This window comes from Coturnix japonica, chromosome 10, assembly GCF_001577835.2.
Source record: "Coturnix japonica isolate 7356 chromosome 10, Coturnix japonica 2.1, whole genome shotgun sequence".
Lineage (NCBI taxonomy): Eukaryota > Metazoa > Chordata > Aves > Galliformes > Phasianidae > Coturnix > Coturnix japonica.
In genome coordinates this window covers 3,624,785-3,644,959 of record NC_029525.1, presented here as the reverse complement: position 1 = coordinate 3,644,959, position 20,175 = coordinate 3,624,785, and the positions used below count along the sequence as shown (strand labels likewise).

Sequence of the window (20,175 nt, the reverse complement as noted above, 5' to 3'; positions counted from 1 at the left end):
ACTTAGCATGTTCATTTACAAAAAAAAAAAAAAAAAAAAAAGGATAGCTCATAGCTCTACAGACACCTCACCTGGGGGGAAAAAAAAAAGTTTTAGCATGAACTAACAGATCTACAAACAGGACAGCCAACTACAAGTCTTAACATTACAAATTCCAACAAGATTACAAGCTCCGTAACTAGGATAAATATTACTCCAAAATTAAGTGTAACTTTTGGCATAGCTCTGACATGCCATGATGTTACCTGCATTGGTTTCAGATCTCCTTTGATGCCAATTGCTGGGGCTTTACGATACCAAGTTGCTGCTAAATTTCTCTGGACCAGTAAAGTCAAACTCACAGGACAGAGGATTTCAGAATCTGGTTGAGAATCTGCAGATAAAATGCATCTACAAAAAAAATGGCATAAGCAGAAGAGGAAAGATTAAATATCTGCAAAATCCCAAACAATAGAATTCTCAAAATTATTATTTTTAAACTGATAATCGTGTGTGTGCACACGTGCTCTTACGCCCAGGTATGCAGCTAAGAGTGCTTCAGTTACTCTCCTATCAATCCTTCCTCTCTATGAAGTTTTAAAGATTATGGATATATGTTCATATATAAATGCACTCAAGCATAGCTTGGGCTTTTTTGTTTAGTTAGATTTGGTACGTTTCCATCATCTACAATCTTTAAGTAAGAAAATAATGCTGTATATGGAATATGGACCTACTTTCTTAGCAAACATTTCCCAAGACATAAGACAATACGATGTATACCTTGATAGTTTCAAATGAGTTAGCTGCACGTCCATGTTGTCAATGACTGGAGGAAGAGAAGATTCATCTGAAGACACAAATTTAAATTCATTCTGAACTCTGATTAAACCAAGATCAGCTACCAAAGCATTACAGGAAGTTGAGGATTCAGGAACAACTATAACTGGAGCTTTCAAGTTGATATCCATTAAGAGACGGAAACTCTTCTTAGCAAAGTCTTTCATGCTGGAAGCAGCCATTTCCGCTGCCTGGACAGTGACCGCATTCAGGGCTTCTTTGGCAGCTTGGAAGTTGTTTAGGAAGTTCTGTTGGAAAGTATTCAAGAAGTTAAGAGTTATAGGACAGCAAAATAAAGCTCAAAAAAAAAAAAAAAAAAGTTTGAGACAAAATGTAGATTTCAACTGAAGAAAACCAGATCAGCTGTGTCACAAATACAGATCTTCCAATTCCAAGAACATTTCAAAAAAGAAAATGGCAAAAAAAACCACCCACATGTACAAAGACACTGTTTACATGATTTTTAAGGTGTTCTTAAAGCTATCAACTTCATCCATTACTCGCTTCTAGACATTTCTGCCCTTACTTATTTTTTCTATAGAACAGTGCAACTTTTAAACCAACATTTCTTCAGTGGAATACTTGTATATGCTTGTACATCAGTTCACCATAAGGTACTCGTGACACTAAGCAGAGCTGATTAAAAGTTACAGAAACAACACTTACTGTCAAGAAGAGAAATGTAGTTAATGTCTTACCAAGAGAGACATGAAGAATTGATGTAGATAAACTATTTGGATGCAGCCCACTTTCAGAGACATTTTACCATCCACCTTTGACATATCAGCATAGGCTTCCCCTGAAGTAGCATCTGGATAAAGTGACATCTGAAATCTGAAGACTTCATCCCCCATTATGGAGACAGCCTAGAAGATTAAGACTGTGTAGTTAACACTACCAAGTAGTGACCTGTGATAGAATTATTGTTTAAGTTACTAGAGGATAGATATTTCTACAAACAAATCTACAGGTACCTACTGTCATCTCACTACATGATCAGTAGACAGTTCTAATTTTAACTTATGCTAATCTTTAGAATTAAATACATTAATAAAAACATGCTTTACTTCCCTGAGATACAGCAAGTAAACCAATGAAACTTTGCTTGTTATTTGATGCATTAAATCATACTTGATACGATGCATCTGTACAACACAGCATAACTAGACTGCTTCCATTAAATAGCTTGAAGAATGAGGTCTTTTTGTTGGCTTAGAAACTGTGCAATACATCACCTTTTTATGGATTGTTTTAGGATCAACATTTGTGATTATGATGTCCTCAAGTCTGGAGAACACATCTATCTTTTTAGTTTTCACGGCTACGGATGCATCCATTCCTGGTTTGAAACAAAAGGAAGAAGATAACCATTTATGAAAAGACATTAATGAACTGGGGGAAAAAATTGTTATAAAAGAAATATTATTACTGAAAACAAAGAAAAGAGCTTAGAAATCCAAATTCTGCTACATAACAACCAACACTAAGCTCAACGTCCTGACCTTCTTACACACAAAATATCTGCCAAAATAGATTGGTTTTAGAACAGCAGTTAAAATAAATAAATCTTCATACTGTTAAGGATTTAGCTGTTCAAAAACAAGGTTTATAAAACAAATTTGACTACACTACCAAATTCTGAGTATTAAAATACTTAACTGGAACAGCATAACATAATTAAAACATATTTAAAACGTGTTGCAGAGAGCATATTTACAGCACACGCATCACTCTTTCAAAGGTGTGTGCAAAGGGAAATAACATTTCTCGCTATGATTGACTCATGTAACACTTAGATAATAAACCTTACCTTGTACTCTAATGTCTGCAATTCTACAAGTCTGATCACAGACTAAAATACTGAAGGCATTTAGATTTGCAGTAAGCTTCAATTCACAGATATCATCGTCAGTTGTGCTACCAAATGCTGCATGGGGAAAACATGTGATATATAAGATGACCATTGTAACTTTTAAAATAGATGTTTCATTTATAACACTGTATTTCCATGAACGTATGTATATATAATTCAAAAATAATAACCTGTAGTTATTCTCTACAGTTAACGATAACTGATTTGATATAACAGGATTACTGCTAGTTTTTAAATTAGAACAGTTATCTTCTGATACAAGTACAGTCATCAGATAACACAGTCCAACAAGAATCAAGACAACATCTAATTTGTAACAAAGCAGGATACTGAATACAAACTACATTTCATTATCTCACATGCTAGGTCTTTTTTGCATAGAACAGCAAGGTCAGTGTAGTTCTACTTACTGAGGAAAAAATGTTCCTGTAGGAAAATGAAAGGTGCCTTCAAAATTACAATACAACAAACAACCATCATAAACTCCATACCAACAGTCTGGCAAACCCTGAGCTTCCAAACAATACAAACAGAGGAATGAATTCACAAAACATCCTTAAGGAGCCTACATGTAAAAGCGTGTTCTGTTTCAAGGTTACAAATACCAATTACCAAAAATAAGCACTTTGCTTCACTATGGCTCAAGAGCACGTGTTGCTTTTTTTTTTTTTTTTTTTTTTTTGCAGGGAGTAAGGGGTTGTTGGTCCTGCGTGTGTGGGTGCGGGTGTGTGTGTTTATACCAGAATAAACTGGGGAACAACATAGTTAATACTTCTGTTTTGAGAAGGCTTAGATACTGTTTACTGCAACATCATTTGTTTCACTTAATAATAGAAGTCTACTACTTCGACACCACTTAGTGGTGTCACATGAATTAATGTCTTGTGAAATCAAAGTCTAAATGCCTCTATATAACAAAAGCATGGACTTTCTTTTATGTCAATACCTGGTCTGAGGACTATTCCTTTTTCTTTTTCGTCTGTTTGAGGCTTTTGGTCTGGTGCTTTATCAGTGCTGGGAAGAGCACTCGATGGAACACTGAAAGTGAGAAAACTCATGATGGAAATCAAAGCCTCTGTGTGAAGTACTATATCCAAACATGAAAAGACAACCTAAAATGAAGGCAGGGGAACAAAGGAGCGTTGTTATTTTCTACACAATACCAGTGTAACAACAACACAAAATTATTGTCACAGTTAAAATTCAGTCTTGCTTTTCAGATGCGTTCCATCCTTTCTACCTCCTCTAACTTAGCACCATACCGAAACTCTAGAGTACATGAGGGAGCTACGGAAGAGAAACTAGAGAAAGCTTCAGAGCCTGCCTCAAAATCACTATTTAATGTAGATCAACTTCTTCAGTAAACTTTGAGTTGTACCGCATTTTATTGTGGACCACAGCGCACTTTGAGGTCTTCAGAGCCAAGCAGATACATTTCAGTAGAAATTAAAAGAAAAAAAAGATTCAAAATTTGACACTAGAACAAAGTGCCACGAGCACATTTACTATTACTTGAAGTACTAACTAAGCACCTTTTCCTAATCAAAAGCAATTCTCTGAAAACATTAGTTTTATTGATACACTATGTGATACCAGCTTTCTTGACCCTCAGTGAAGTACATCAACCACCACAAATTCCACATAGGGCTACTAAGAAGCAAGCTTCACTGAACAAGATTACTTCAGTGGAAACATTTTTCAAAGCAACAATTCCCATGGACAGTTTACTTTAACAATCACCGTAGTGATGGAAAACTACACATCAGTAACTGCTTTCAAGAAAAGCAAACAGCACTGACTGAATACATCACTTCTGAGAATGCTTATAAGATCCCACTGTTAGGAACCTCCAAATTCTGCAATGCCTGGCCTCATTTTATATGGTGTCTAGTTTACTGTTCTGTAAGCAGGGTGGGGGAAGGGGAAAGGAAAAACCAATTCATAAATCCTGTAATTGGAAATATCTCCTTAAAAACTTCAACTAGCTAGAAGCCTATAGCTTCTATTGTCAAGCTCATTAATTAATCAGTAATAACCATTTATAAGTAATTTCTTTCCCCAGTTTTTTTCTTTGAAGTAACAAAATATAACGTAGTAAGTTTTAATGATTAGAAAGACCTTCTTCTCTTCAGTAATTAACAAGTTCACACAGATGTCACTATTCGAGCAACTTAATGTTATGAAATACATCCCGTGCTTACATCAATGTTTTGCTTGGTGCTATTGTAAGTAGTAGCAAAATCAGGTCCATCTGCATCAGCCTGAAAGAGGAGAAAAAAAAAGCCAAGCACATGGTCAGTTTCTATTCCATGTACCAGCTAACACCGCCTCAAACATTTCTATCCCCTGTAAAGACTGCCTATCACTTAAACCTCACCTATCAATTTTGAAAAGGTACTACTCTATTTAAACGCATTTGGTTTACACCATGTGTCCAACTCACTAGTTTGGTTGTTCTCATAGCACTCTTTTTTATGTATCAATAAAAAGTATTTTAAAGTTTTGATATTCATATACATTAGCCATACCAGTATATGCTGCCCAAGACAATTTCATTTAGTGTGGCCTAGGCAAGCAAAAGATCCAACATGCATAGCACACAGTGATATCAGTAGGCCTGCATTGACAAAGCCAGCAGTATATGGTGCAATAGAGAGCAAAAAGGTGATGATAAGAGGAAAAACAGGTATCCAGGAGAACTCATAAGCAAAATATAAATCTTACAGATTGTAAAACAAGCAAGAAAAAAGATCCCATGTAAGCTAAGTATGGAAGCTTTATATTACTCCCCAAATAACCTCAGTTAAAAAGGTAATGAAACCTTAATGTATTCCATTTTCAGAAGAGGCTCGTCTGTCTTACTTGAAGAGTTAATAATACAGAGAGGATCTCCATTTGAGTCTGCAAATAAAGAAATAAAATACTAATTAATAGAAATGCTTTCCATTCTCAAGTTTTCTTCCACCCATGGAATGTCTCCATTATAAACCACACTTACTGGGACAGTGGCTATAAACACATCTTTACTCTGCAAAGCTGCAGATGAAGCACCACCTTGTGACACGCTATATTCACTACTACTGTTCTACTACTAGGGTCATTAATTTAACTTGGCATTTAGCCTCTTATTTGTTTGGTTTGTGCTGCCTTTGAGTGCAATACCCTCCTGCACAAAAGACGACTGCAGGCAACGTACCAACTATACACCAGTTATCTAGAATACCTACCAGTTATTTCAGTGCATCTCATAATTATCTTTTTCAGATACGCTGCTGCAGTCAATTCATGATTTCTGATTTCAGTTTTGGTTCCAAGTTGTAATACATTTAGAATGTGTAATGGATACCTCTTCTTCTGAACCTGCTTCATCAGGGTTACTACAACCTTAAATAAAGGAAAATAATTAATTTTAACTATTTCAGTTAAACTGCCCAGAAACATGGTATGTAGTTATCATCATAGTATCATAGTATCATAGTCTCGTGCGGGTTGGAAGGGACCTTAGAGATCATCGAGTCCGGCCCCCGGGATTCGAGCCTCTGTGTAGCAGAGCGGCACTTCTACCACTTGCGCCACAGGGGGGATTCGAACTCCGGGCCCCAGTGTTGCAACGCGGCATTCCTACCACTGCGCCACCGGGGCACACATATATATTATAACTGGACATTCAACAAAAATGTTAACAGGAAAAAGTTATTTAGTATTATTTAGTATTAATTTGGCTATTAATTATGATTATGGTTTCGTTTTGAATAGGATGCTATGGGCTAAATACAGAAAAAAAATAGTTAATAGAGATTATTCTGATATAGAAAGAATGAAATAGAGATTTGGGGGTCAATGTGAATTACGCTTTTAGCAGTAGGTTCAAAAAAGAAAAAGCTGTGAAACGTTTTCTAAACTCATTTGAAAATTTAAGAATAACAAGATGCAGCTTCTAACACTGAAAATTAAAAGGCCATACTGAGTTCCTCATGTTTAAGAACCACAGACATCTTCAGGACAAAAGAAGTACTTGGATGACATCTAATTCACAAACATCTTTGTTACTAGACCGCTTCTGCATTTATCCTTTACTTCATCTACAAACACCCTCAGCCCTGTGCTCTATACAGTAAGGATATCAGTTCTAGCTTACCTACTTCAGCCACTTTGTTATTACAAAACTCTGTACCATGTTGTGAAGGAAAGACTATGTGAATGCAAAGGATATGGGGAAAAAAAAAATCTTTTTCCCTGTCAGATATATTGTGTATGTAAAGTATTCTATTAATACCATATCATACCATGCAGACAAAGTAAAAAAATAAAATAAAGGTAGTACTCAAAAAATCCTTGTAAACTAAAGCATCTGGGTTCCAGATTTTTATTATTTCATCAGTTATTACCTCTTTCTTTAAGTAATTCTAAATTACAGCCAACTTCTGAGAAACAGAAGAAACCGTAAGTTTTTTAAATGGATATATACCTCTTTGATTTCAAAATTAAGCAGCACATTGATGACATCTTCATTTAATGTTTCTTTTCTCTTCTCAGACAGAACTTCTTCCGAAACACCCATACTCTGCATCAAGGCTGACTGCTCCATTACTTTGATTTCACCTGCAGCATTAAATAAATTAGTTTACTTACCAAAGCATCCATTCAGCTCAAAAAACAAATTCAATTCTGTTTTTCCATTCACATGGCTTACACTTATTTGACATATGTTAGCAACAGTTCCACAAAGCTCTGAACTTTGGCGCAAGAGAAGAATGTAGAAACACTCTGACAACAAGGATGCTGCAGTCTCAATACCTTGCTACTTCCATGACTTCTCAGCTAATAAAATTGCAATATGGTCTTCCTCAATAATGTTTTAAGTATGACCGTTGTCTTTGCAAAATTAAAGTGAGTTTACTACTTCCACATCATATTCAGATCTAAGCTCATTTTCCAGATAATACATGATTTTCATTATTCATGAAAGCTAACACACTTCATATTCAAGGCAAGTTATCTCTCACCTTCCTCTTGCAGTATTTGTTTTGCATTAGATTGTTCTGCTTCACCAAGGTTTTCTGTCAACACTTTGAGGAAGACATTCAAATCTTCTTGACTTACCACAACCTACAAAATCACAGATCACAGTTCTCAGCAGAAACCAACAACAGTTCTTAAAAAAAAGTTTTAACTACTATCAAAGTGTAACAATGTTTTCTGGCAAGATTACAGAAGCTTATTCACAGTTATTTTGTCAGCACTGTCATCTCTTGGGGAAAATAACAAACAATGATAATTTTATAAGCACTTAAAGAAACAGGAAGGTTATGACTTCTTAAAGCTTTGCTTACGGTACTGAGATCTTTAATAACGTACTAGGAATTACATGCTACCTCATGACATTTTTACTTCCTCTTTTATCTAAACACACAGTATGCAAATAGTCAGCCTACACAATTTTCTTGAGATCACTAGAGTGTAGCAGGAAACACATGATCTAAGTTGTTCTTGCCATACAACATGGAATAGCCAAGTCTTACTGACATCCCTTTCAGTTCTCTCTTTTCAGCTTCGGAAACACACAGGGGCTTAAGTATTTAACAATACTTTCTAACTTCAATAATTCCACATATAAGTTAAATGCTACTGACATCCCTGTAACATTCCTCAGCTAACAGCTTGTAGCTCATTCCACTTTTGTGACCAGAAGTATACAGGTTAGTCTCACAGTAAGTAGTATTATGCTCTTCTCAATAATTTAATTCAACTTACATTCATTGTATCCAGATACCCTGTGACCTCCAACATTGGCAATTTGTGAAACCAAGTTGCAGCTAGATTTCGATTGACAGACAGGCTCAAATTAATAGGGTGAAGTATCTGAATGTCCTGATGTGTCAAACCTGCCTCCATAGTAGTTCTTAAAGGATAAGGAGAAAAAAAAAAAAAAAACAGTTAAATCACGCTATGCTTTTTAACTCAAAACACACTAAAATATCAAGTTTAATCTCCTTAGACATATATAGCAAATGTGTCCCGAGCAGAACAATATCTTATTTCACTTCTCATCTGTATATCTCTAAGTTAACATGTTAGTATGAGAACTGACCCAAAATTAATGCCTCCAGTTTTATTATGTTGGTCCACAATGTCAGAGGTGGATGTTGGCATGACAGTACAGGCTGAACCTTCCCACCAATATTCTGCTACATTCTCTTGCCGTGCAACAGGTGGCAGCAGAGGAGCAGTCTGACATAGGCAGTCTGACATGGAAGTATGGATGAATCAGAGGTGTGGGATTAAATTCCTTCATGTAGAAAGGACTGCATCCATTGACATTCATCACTGCCAGCTGAATGCCTCCTGAGGTGCATGTCAGCACAGTGAGGTCACACGTGATGCATTTCAGCAGTGGTGACAGTGATATGAAAGATAAGGAACGTCCCAGACAGCTATACAGGTTTTTAGTAGTACATCATTCAGGCTTTTACCTTTTCACCTGTGATAAGTATAGCTAATGATGGCATCTACTCTGAAAAAACCCAGCATTTTGTAGCTGACAATTTGCTCTACCAAAAGTGTTACTGTACTCTTTGCATACATTGTACTTTCTATGGAAATAAATAGGAGACATTAACTTCAACTGACATAATCTAACAGCAAATACTTGACTGCCGCTAACCAGGATTTACTTACTAGCGAAGGCATTACTTGATGAAATGCGCTTTACCTAGACAGTTTCAGCTTAGTCAGATGCACATCCATTTTGTCAATGACTGGAGGAAGCGAACTGCCTCCAGGAGACACCAAGCGAAACTGGTTCTGAACCTGAATCAAGCCAAGATCTACAACTATAGCATTGAAGGAAACTGAGGACTGAGGAATGACTATAACAGGTGCTTTTAAGTGAATGTCCATAGCAAGTCGAAAGCTCCTTTGAGCCAAATCTTTCACACTGGTTGCAGCCTTTTCTGCAGCTTGGGCTGTAGCAGCACTCAGTGCCTCCTTAGCCGTCTGAAAGTTGTTCAAGAAGGTCTAAGAAAAAAGTTGAAGAGATAGGAAAAATACAGCTATAAATAGGGTTGTTTATTTTTAATCTCAACTAATCTCTCATTTTACAACATCAATAATAACCAATAACCAAATGTTTTTAAAGCCCCTCTATTTTGTCAGTGAATGCTAGTACTTACTGAAGTCAGTAGTTAGTGGCAGAGAAACCACTAATGCTTTACAAAAGTCAAGATTTAGAATACTTGACAAAAGGACAAGTGATTTACAGATTCATTTGTGGTCCTCATAGGATCTCAACTTGCAGAAATTTTTTTGTCTCCAGTGTTAATTCAGTTACGTTTGCAACTACCTCAGTTTTTCCCTGGGGTTGGGTGTGAGAAATGAAATGCCTTAAAAGCATAGGTGAGGTGAGGGGGCACACAACAGCCCCCTATAAGGGCTGCAGCATGGTAGTTTTTGACTTTCAAATCAGTTTTAATTGGACTATCTGAGTTTATAAGTAGCACATAAAGAAAGTTGAGTTTCTGAAAGAGTGATATTCAGTTTTTCTGAGGTTGCAAATTGGGAAAGCTAATGAACACATTACAAGTCACATAAAGAAAAAATACTTACCAGCAAAGATACAAGAAATTTGTGAAGGTATACTACTTGAATGCAGCCCACTTTCAAAGATACAGTACCATCCACTTTTGTCATATCAGTATAGGCTCCTCCCTCAGTAGCGTAAGGATATAATATCAGACTGAAACTGAAAACTTCATCTCCCACTATAGATATGGCCTAGAAAGAAAGAAAAAGTACATAGCAACCATTAGTAGCTTTTAAGAAGGTATTAAGAAGAAACAAAAGTATCGTCAGCCTATCGGATATGCTAATAACATAAGTCTTTTCAAAGAAAGTCAATTCGGACACCAGTTCCTCTAGTACGAAAGCCTTTTTTCACCACTTCAAGTGGGAAAGAAGTATTCATGTGAAAACAAGTATTTTAAAGAATGGAGTAAGTACATGCATTACACTCCACTTGCACGCACAAAATTAATGAAGAAACAAGTAAGACTTATAAATTTGTACTTTTTTATGAAGGGTCCTTGTATCAACATCTGTAACAACTATGTCTTTAAGTCGGGCAAAGAATTCCGTTTGATTTGACTGAAGAAGAAGAGATGAATCAAGACCTGTCAAATGAAAGAACAAACAGTAGAAGCAAAGTAACGCCTAATTTTGGGGCAGTGGGGACAACACAAGAAAAATGTGATAAGACCTTCCCCTTACCATCCCTAATGAATACTGCTACAAAAAATTCTGTTGTTCATCCCATATCGAATTCAACAAAAGCTTCACAGAAAAAACAAAGCCCACATATATTTTTAAAACCCTGTAAATACTTGATTTCTTCCTTTGTTTTCAAACAAAGTAGGTCAAATGGGTCATCTACAATTTCCACAGCAATGGACACAGTAACTAAGAGCTCTGTCACATCCAACGCATTTGAGACTTAAAAAAACCAAAAAAAAAAAAAAAACCAAAAAAAAAAAAAACAGAAAGAACCCAAAAAAGTGGAAAACAAGGAAAAAAAGATGGAAAAAAACAGATTTGTTTTGAAATTAAACTACAAGGTGAGTACTAACAGAAAATGCAATACCTTGAATCTTGATTTCTGCAATGTTCTTTTTTTCATCACAAATATTTAAACAAAAGGCATCCAGCTTGGCAAAGAGCTTGAAGTCAAAGACAAACGTATCCTTAGAAGGTCTCGTCACTAGAAGAGATAGAAGGTGTTTTCTCAAGGCACAGCACATGTTTTCAGTTAAGCTCCCAAAAGCACAGGAGGCCTGTTTCAGCTCAGTGATTGCAGCATTCCAATGATTCAATACAACTTCCTACAGATTCTTTCATCAGCTAGCATGTTAGAATCTGCTCCCCTCTGGGCCTATTATCTTAATATATTTTTCTAGCACTCTAGGAATGGAAACATTTTCTTCAGGCTTTTCTCTCCAACAGTCCTCCAACCCACTGAGGCACTGAGACATAAGCCATGATCCTCACCCACTTAAGCAAAGCTCATCAGACTATCTAGCATTTCATATTTTTGCCAACACACGACATATCCATCCAGACCCATCATTCTGACAAACAGAAGGGTACCTTTCTTTAATGTAAGGTCATCCTGTTGCTTTTCTTCTGTTTCTTCTGTAGTTGGTGCCTCTCTACTACTTCCATTTCCTGATGGACTAACAGTTGCTAGAAAACTGACAGCAGACAGAAGGGCCTCTGTATGCAGCAGAACGTTAAGTGATGAAAAAGCTACCTGTTGAAAACATGAGACTCCACATCACAAAGCATAGCTTACAGGTAAAAGAGCACGTAACAGAGCTGTAATACTATGGAAAGTGCAGCAAGGACAGCATACATTACCAGCAACAAATAATAAATGGGAAAAAAAACTTTTTTGTAAAGCAGAAAAATGGTAGGCAAAGAAAATAAGTCAATCAGACAAAAATTCAGCAGTTGTAACCAGTAAGCTATTGCTTCCTCAGTACAAAAGTCAAATGACACACAATGAATGTAGAAATGTAAAGAGACGCAATTCCTTGTCAGATAACCAGTTTAACAAGACATGCAAGTCAAGGCAGTCTAACCCAGATCAGGATTCATTCCACTCAAGCACTGTGTTCTGTCAAACTCAGACTCCTTGCAAGCTTGCACCATAATCCAGTACAAGATGAAAGGATAAGAGGTAGCGGATAACCATATAGATACTCAGGATAAAGAAATATCTGGGCAACTAGACTAAGGGAATTCAAAAAGATGAATAAAGCACCTGCCTCATAGTTTAGCAAACCATATTATGCACTTCAATCAGCTTGGGATAGGAAAGAGCTCAAATCCAGTTCTTATGGACATATGAGCCACCCTGAAGAGCTAGAATGCAACACAAGCTAGAATTAACCGCATAGAGTAAGCGGAGTTGTCTAAATATCAGCACTCTCCCATAGGGTTAAGTCAGTCAATTCCATTCAGTAACACTGATATAGAAGTGTCACCTCCTGCTGGAGCTCCAGGAGCCTCTTCTTGGAAAATAAATAAATAAAGCCAGTGTTACCTGCATTTCCCTGATAAAATCTGCAGATACTTGTAAGCTTGTAACTACACAGCTTTTCTCCACAGTTAAGAAACAGACTAACATGCAGCTCTTACATTAAGTGCATAAAAACTGACAAGTGCTTCTGAACTTTCAGGCTCCCTGTTGCAAGAGGAAGGAAAAAGAAAAAAAAAATCTCTACTCACTTGAATCTTCTGTTCAGTGTTGTCAAAAACATTCTGAAACTGTGGACCATTTTTGTCAGCCTGAAATGAACGATCAGCATAGGGATTGTTAATTCAAACCACCCTCTGGGCTCTTAGAATACAAATTATAACATACTCTGTAAATAGAAAGTCAAAGACTTTGTAATGTACAGAGTTGGTTTAAACAAACAAAAAAAAATCATCCTTTGGAAAGATTAACTTTTACCTTGATATATTCCACCTTCAGAAGATCTAATCCAGGCTTATCAGATGAACTAATTAAATGAAGGGGCGCTTTTTTAGCTGTAACATACATAAAAACAGACACAAAATACCCAACAGTTAGTAAGACTTCTTCTTTCAGTGAGCCATTGGCATCTGTGCCTTGAACACAGGGGTTACCTTTCAATGCAGTCTGTTGACACATGAAACAATGGTTTGCATTCAAGTCAAAACCAGCAAGTCTGTATTCTCTCACTATCCAAAACTACTTATTTATCTGCTAAGCATCCGGGTGGCAATCCACAACTAACAACTGTACAATTGAGACAAGCACTGCCAGTGGAAAGTTGCCTAATACCAAAATATTGTGCCTGTAAAACTAGAGCAATGTCTGAATTTTAAGGAGCACAGAAAAAGAGAATTTCAGACTAACTACTATAAATATACACAATATAATATGCCTACATTACCTCCAATTTCATAGTAATCCAAGCTTATTGTCTTCAAATATGATACAGCTGCTAAATTAAACGTTCTGACAGTTGCTTCTGTCCCAAGATGCTTTACATCAAACACAAGTACCGTTTCCTCAGTTTTTTCTTGCTTGGTGAGTTCTAGCAGAACCTGGACAAATAAGTAATAAAGTACTGCCATCTTTGCGCTTAGAGAGTTTTCTTTGCTCAAATAAACAATGAAGGAATGCTAGTAGTATTAATGCCTTGTTTATACCTGATGGTCACAGACACTTTATGGATTTTGCTCTTTGTAGGTGACCTGCCAAGTTACTTACTTTGTTCTTCTTTCTGGGGAAGGAATGAAGGGGGTACTGGTGTCTAATTGAAAGATGGAGTACTTTTAATATAAAATAATGGTTCCAGGAATGGGCTCTTGAAAGATTTTTGTAGTTGTTTGTGTTGTATTACACAACTTATACACAGACTTGAAGAATACACATTTTATTTACTCTTTTTTATGATTTATAAATAGAAATAACTAATATGCATACACATACATACATATATAACATGCAACATATAGTATGTCATATATAAAATGTAACATATAATATGCATATACATACATATATATACACAAACACACACACAGATATTTACTTTGGTAAATATGCGTCATGTGTCCATAAACTTGGACAAAACTTGTAATAGAATAATGGGTTTTCTTATATGAAGTAGTCTTCATATAGAAGATTAAGATACAATTCAATAGACATACCTCTTTAATTTCAAACTTCAGTTGAAGATCTGTCAGTTCCTCTTTAGCAGATTCCTTATTTCCTATTTCTTCTCCCTTACTTAGTGTCCAAGTGCTTTTTTCATAACTTTCTTCAAAATCAGAATATTCTTCAGAGTCTGAAGAACAGAGGTGACATCTCCTTAGTACGTTTTCACCAGGAACAAGGATAGATCTCTCCCCCCACACCTTCCCATTCTAGAACCACTAAAATCTAATGTGACAAAGCACGCTTTTTTCATCTATCTTGCCATCTTCCCATGAGATGACAATGGCAAAGTGACAAAAATTGAAGCTCTACTGAAGAAAACACTAGAGTTTAGCTGTAAAGAATCTAGATAAAGGAAGTACAGTTATAAACTCCCAGAAGAGTTTTTTTCTGGAACAACGAGGAAAATAAACACTCAAAACCAAAGCATCAATCATTGATTTGCCACTTGCTAGTCCTGCCCTGTATTTAGCTTCACTAATGCAAAACATTTCAGACAGCACACCTGTAATGTCTGTAGCAGTATTTCTGCCATACACTGGCTACGTATGAAAGAATATGTGCTTTAGATATCTTACTTAACTTTTTCCATGTGCCTACTTCAAAGTATATGTCTTTAACATCAAACTCTTAAAATGGCAGCAGTAGATTCATTTTTGACTAAAACAGCAATGATGTGGCATGACATTTGATTGGATTACATTGGATTGCTAATCACATCCTGACGCAATTGCTATTAACAGCACACTCTACTTATTTTTGAGGGGGTTGTTTATGGACAATATGAATTTATTTCAAAAAAGGTTTCTTTTCTTAAAAAGCATATGTAGTATTCTGAGGCAACAACAGCATTTTAATAATCTTCTTATGCACTGTAAGTTAGGGACAATTGTACTCATCTCTACTGTTCCTAGTAACATTCTTTAAGACCAATTTAAGACTTGCCTGAAAATGCTAAGTTATTCCATACATTTTGCCATGCTCTTTTTTCTTACCTGACACCATTTCTGCTAACAAGGGGGGTGTAGTAAGCAACCCTTTGTCATCAACAGGAACTGCAGGAATAGCTGCTGCCTAGAGTGAGAAGAAAAAAACAATCAGCATCTAAGTTTTCATAGCTTGGTATGTTGAGTTACACTTTCCAATTCTGATAAATCTTTAAGCTGGCCTTTCATTTATTAGACATTTGAGCAGTATTTACACTGAAGCCAACATGACAATGACAAAACTAGCTTTGTTTGAATTAGTCAGCATGTTCTGATGTAAAGTTGTATTGAAGACACTTTGCACAGCTCAGATGAGCAACAGATCTTGTATTTTAGATAAAAAAAGTGAGCAGATATTAGGAAGAATTCATATAACAATCTCTTTGATTTCGTTGTCAAAGGGTTTTTACTATCATTGTTTCATTTTTATTATTTCTGTTCAGCTTACCTTTGTGCTTGGAACAGGAACAGATGACCTCTGAGGCAATGGAATACTATCAATCAGATCAAAAATTGCCTTGATTTTCTGGTCAGAAACCCTGATATGCACCAAAGGAAGCCCTCCGGACACTTTAAACCTTAAGAAAAAAGAAATCTGATTCACTCTAAGACAAAAGAAACAGTAAATGCTAATTCTTGACTTTAATACATTAGTATTATTATCAATAATGTTTTAAGTCAGATCAGAGTAAACCTAGTGAATCTGCATTTAAAGCAAGCATTGCACCCATTAAAATCAGATTTTCAGTCATTCATTTAGTTACTTCATTAAGTTAAGGTGAGCAGGGAACAAATAGTGAAGAAAGGCCTTGTTAAAATCATTAAACTAAGACATTGATGGCTTCAAATTCCAAAGTATAAATAAACATTTTTTTCTTTTCTCTAAGTACGCAGTAATTAAAAAATAAAAATAAGCCCTCTCAATATTAATACATTACTTTGGCATTCTAGTATCTTTCTCCACCATTGACTTTGCCAGCTGTATATGAATATCCATAGGCTGTAACATATGTAAAGATGAACGCTGAAAACGAGCCTTCTTCCAGTCTTCACCTGCAAGTATTAAATCCATTTAGATGAAACACATTGCTTGCAAATTGCTATGATTAGAATACCATGATTTTTCAAATAGCATCCCCAGGAAAAGCTGAAGAACACACTCACAAACTGAAGCAGTCAGAACAATTTGGGTGAGATAATTTTAAGGAATTTTAAACAGATTTTCAATATTCCTTAACATTATATTGACTTGGCAGCATTAAACTCAATTCCACACTTAATGATGCACTTGAATACAAAAATTTTTAAAAGTAACCTATCATTTTATTGACTATAAAACTTAAGTCCAAATGAACTACTACTAAGGCCAACTTCAACCATATTTTACAGCATAGTAAGTATCATAATAGTCCTATGCATTTCTGTTGCTCCCTAGTGAAATAAAGAAATAGTACACAGACCTACAACCAAAACACAAGCAGATCTTTCAGATGTTTTAAGAGAACTAACAAGGAAATGTCTCAGCTTAATACCAGAAAAGGTGGGAGTTTGTTTTTTTTAAACTATCTGTTTACTTGAATTCTGGTTTTTGTTTGCCTTTTTTCTTTAAAATCTTATTTACTAAATACAGAAAAGTATACTTCAGCAATCCTCAGAGTAAACAGGTTTTACTAAACAGCTGATTATCAGTTCAAAATCATGTTAGTAAACAGCTGATCGTTAGCTTAAAAGTTTTGTTTCCATACCTGCTCTTCCAAAAAGAAGTTGCACATTTTTTATTTCCACATCAAACTTGTCATAAGCTTTGTCCATAATTTCCTCTAAAGATGAAAAACTAGAAGCTTCGCTACTGCCTTGATTTATGCTGTTCAGCTAAAAAACATGAAGACAAGATAAGTACAAAACTCACAGATGTGATATTACTACTGGTGATGGTGTAAAAGATGATTCATGTAACTTTATGATAGCCAATTGGATTATCATACAGAAGATACCTTAATGTCTCTCAAGCTTCCCTCACCAAGGCTATTAAATTCTTACTTCTGATGGTGCTATCAAACCACGCAATTCATGTAATATGAAATGAAGTCTTATTATTAATTTAAAAGTTTATAGCTGAAGTACAAACAAAATATTTATTTAGTCTATTAAAATCAAGTTAAATAATTGTCATTTTTCAGTTTCATAGAAATAACAGAATCAACTTTTAAAATTGAGTAAAAATCACATATCCTCTTACAGTACTAAGAGGTAACTCATTCTAAAGAGAAACAAAAGGAAAAATAATCCCATTTTGCCGAATAGATCAAAGATATTAATAAAAAAATATTATTGTCACAATGTATCAAAAAAAGACAATGTTTCCGGGGCAGGTTACACAGCTCAAGTACATCAAAGACAACCCAAGGGCTCTGAATGCAATTGGTTTTTCAACAATACTTGGTGAGAATACTTTCACAGATGCACACTTTCACTTTCTGATATTCAGACAGTTTTATGTGACAGATACGTTAAGAGAAAAAAAGAGACTACTTCCTTCTTCTTCTGTGCTTTTAAAGAGACATCATTTATATACCTGAAATGTACCGAAGTCCAAAATCAACAAATTTGAATTTTCATGGTAGAAACCTGTCTGTGGGACCAGAAGGTAGGAAGGTTTCAGATGAATCTTCAAGTCAAGGACTTTCCTCATTTCAATAATATGAACTAATCCTTCAACAAAAGAGAACGGATATTACAACTGAAACGCTACTCACAAGTAAAGCATTTTTCCAGGCCACAGATGAAGAAATATTATCTGAAATATATAATACAACCTAAATAAAGAATGACTTTTTTAAAGTATGCCTTCCACCTAAACTGACTGCTCTCCATCAAGAGAACATCCACTACTCCAAGTTATAAAAGCAAACAACAAAAAAAACAAGATAAAAGACATCCAGTCTTTAGCCAGCAATCAACACACAAAGCTTTGCACATCATACAGAAATGTTCTACAGTATTGCAAGGTTTGCCTCCCAGTGAGATGTCTCTTACCTGTAGCAGTTCGTTCCTTGATTTCTTCAAGCTTCATTAATGTGGCTGATGTTAATCTTTCAAGATCCATTCCCTTACTTGTCTGGAAGAATTCCACCATTGCATTTATTGTCCTCTTTTAAAGACAAAGAGACAAGAATTAATAACATATTCATCATTCATTCAGCAAAAACTACAAAATACATCTTCACCATGCAGCAGTTTAAAAAAGAATCACAAAAGAAAGAACAATTTTGATTATTACTCACTGCATCATATTTTATTTCCACAGGCTGTGATACAATGCTAAGACTTTGATCAGCAGTACTGTCTTCAGGGTTAATATTAAACTCTATCTTCAGGAGAGAAGACTCGCTATCCCCAATGGAAGCCACAAGAGATGGTACAATGTTCTCTTGTCTCAGGCCTGTGACGTACCAGTTTTCAAGCTTTGCTTCCACCCTAAAGAAGACAGGTGGCTAATTATTATATAAATTAGGACACAGAACAGTTCCGTCTATGAGAAACACGCAATATCAGAAAGCTTTTGATAAAGGAAAACAAGAAGTCAAGCTAGCTTCACAGGACTAACACACCACATGGTTAACAAACTGTAACATTAATAAATAAATGGTATGGCATACATTTATGTAAACCTTGCACAACTTTTCTGGGGGTTGTGATCCCACCTTTAATATTACACAAAACTGTTTTCAGCAAAGTATTTCCACAGTTCACAACTGAGCTGGCAGTTTATGCATGAAGTCAAAAGATAAAAGAACTACAAATCCAATCATGAACAAATGCATACTTCTTTCCCAGACACTGGAACCATTATTACATCACTGTGTAACAATAACTTGTGCTCATTATTTCTGGTGTGTTTCTCTTAAAAGAGCAAGTTCTCAGCTTTCCATGCGCTGGTTTATATGTACTACCCACAATACACAGGGATGGATGTTCTTTTCTGTAGGAAGTAAGCAACATCACATTCAGTAGCTTATCTGGAATGTGTTAGCTAAAGCACTGCACATTGCTTAAATAATTTAAATACAGCATTTCAACACATAGATTCAATAAAAAACTCATGCACATTCACACAGAGCGATAAATAATATTCATTTTCTCATTCCATTCAATATTATTCCCCAAACTGACAATATCTTCTAATTAGCTAGAAAGAGTGAAAGAAGAAAACTGATGTAAAAAATAAATACAATACTCAAGGAAAAAAAAAAAAAAAAGGTGTAAGAAGTTTGAAGTAATGTTTCTACAAAAATAAAATATAAATCTAATTACTTAAGGGCTTGTGCTCCTGGGCGTTGTGATATTTTTGTACTCAGATCAATTATCTGTACTTTAAGAGTTTCTGCCACATTCTCGTCTTCTTTAATTGTAAGAGAAGTGCTTACCAGCTTCAATGTCACAATATGGGCAATATACTAGCAAAGAGAGAGAAAACTGAAATTAGTCATCTTCATCAAAAGCAATTTTCTGAACTCCTAATTTAAATGAATCTAATGAAATTTGGAGTTACAGCTAAACCAGCAGCCATACATTCACACGCAAGAACCTAGGAACAGAGAACTTTCAACCCTCACCAGACAGTTCTGTAATATAAAACATGGCATTTCAAGAAATGCTGAGTTGATTTGAATTTTCTTTCTACTAAGAATTCACAGAGGTTTTAAAGTGTGAAAACAAGTGCCAAAAACACATTTTGCCTCTGTATTATTTGT

The 20,175-nt window shown here is 35.5% G+C and overlaps 1 protein-coding gene across 4 annotated transcripts in view; it reads right to left on the bottom strand.

Moving 5' to 3' along the window:
* The window catches only part of VPS13C (vacuolar protein sorting 13 homolog C), a 74,855-nt gene that overhangs the window by 35,234 nt on the left and 19,446 nt on the right, over positions 1-20,175 (bottom strand). For all 4 annotated transcript variants that reach the window (XM_015872267.2, XM_015872268.2, XM_015872269.2 and 1 more), the window contains 29 exons: positions 19,736-19,878; positions 18,706-18,898; positions 18,458-18,572; positions 17,997-18,133; positions 17,167-17,293; positions 16,360-16,474; positions 15,870-15,999; positions 15,431-15,509; positions 14,429-14,565; positions 13,666-13,819; positions 13,200-13,276; positions 12,974-13,033; positions 11,831-11,993; positions 11,328-11,444; positions 10,757-10,860; positions 10,298-10,465; positions 9,405-9,709; positions 8,447-8,594; positions 7,699-7,801; positions 7,161-7,294; positions 5,920-6,076; positions 5,514-5,593; positions 4,894-4,953; positions 3,639-3,804; positions 2,630-2,746; positions 2,055-2,158; positions 1,518-1,685; positions 763-1,067; positions 246-390 (listed from right to left, as the gene is read on the bottom strand). In XM_015872267.2, the coding sequence (XP_015727753.1) occupies positions 246-390; positions 763-1,067; positions 1,518-1,685; positions 2,055-2,158; positions 2,630-2,746; positions 3,639-3,804; positions 4,894-4,953; positions 5,514-5,593; positions 5,920-6,076; positions 7,161-7,294; positions 7,699-7,801; positions 8,447-8,594; positions 9,405-9,709; positions 10,298-10,465; positions 10,757-10,860; positions 11,328-11,444; positions 11,831-11,993; positions 12,974-13,033; positions 13,200-13,276; positions 13,666-13,819; positions 14,429-14,565; positions 15,431-15,509; positions 15,870-15,999; positions 16,360-16,474; positions 17,167-17,293; positions 17,997-18,133; positions 18,458-18,572; positions 18,706-18,898; positions 19,736-19,878 (4,011 nt within the window). The remainder of the gene's footprint in view (positions 1-245; positions 391-762; positions 1,068-1,517; positions 1,686-2,054; positions 2,159-2,629; positions 2,747-3,638; positions 3,805-4,893; positions 4,954-5,513; positions 5,594-5,919; positions 6,077-7,160; positions 7,295-7,698; positions 7,802-8,446; positions 8,595-9,404; positions 9,710-10,297; positions 10,466-10,756; positions 10,861-11,327; positions 11,445-11,830; positions 11,994-12,973; positions 13,034-13,199; positions 13,277-13,665; positions 13,820-14,428; positions 14,566-15,430; positions 15,510-15,869; positions 16,000-16,359; positions 16,475-17,166; positions 17,294-17,996; positions 18,134-18,457; positions 18,573-18,705; positions 18,899-19,735; positions 19,879-20,175) is intronic.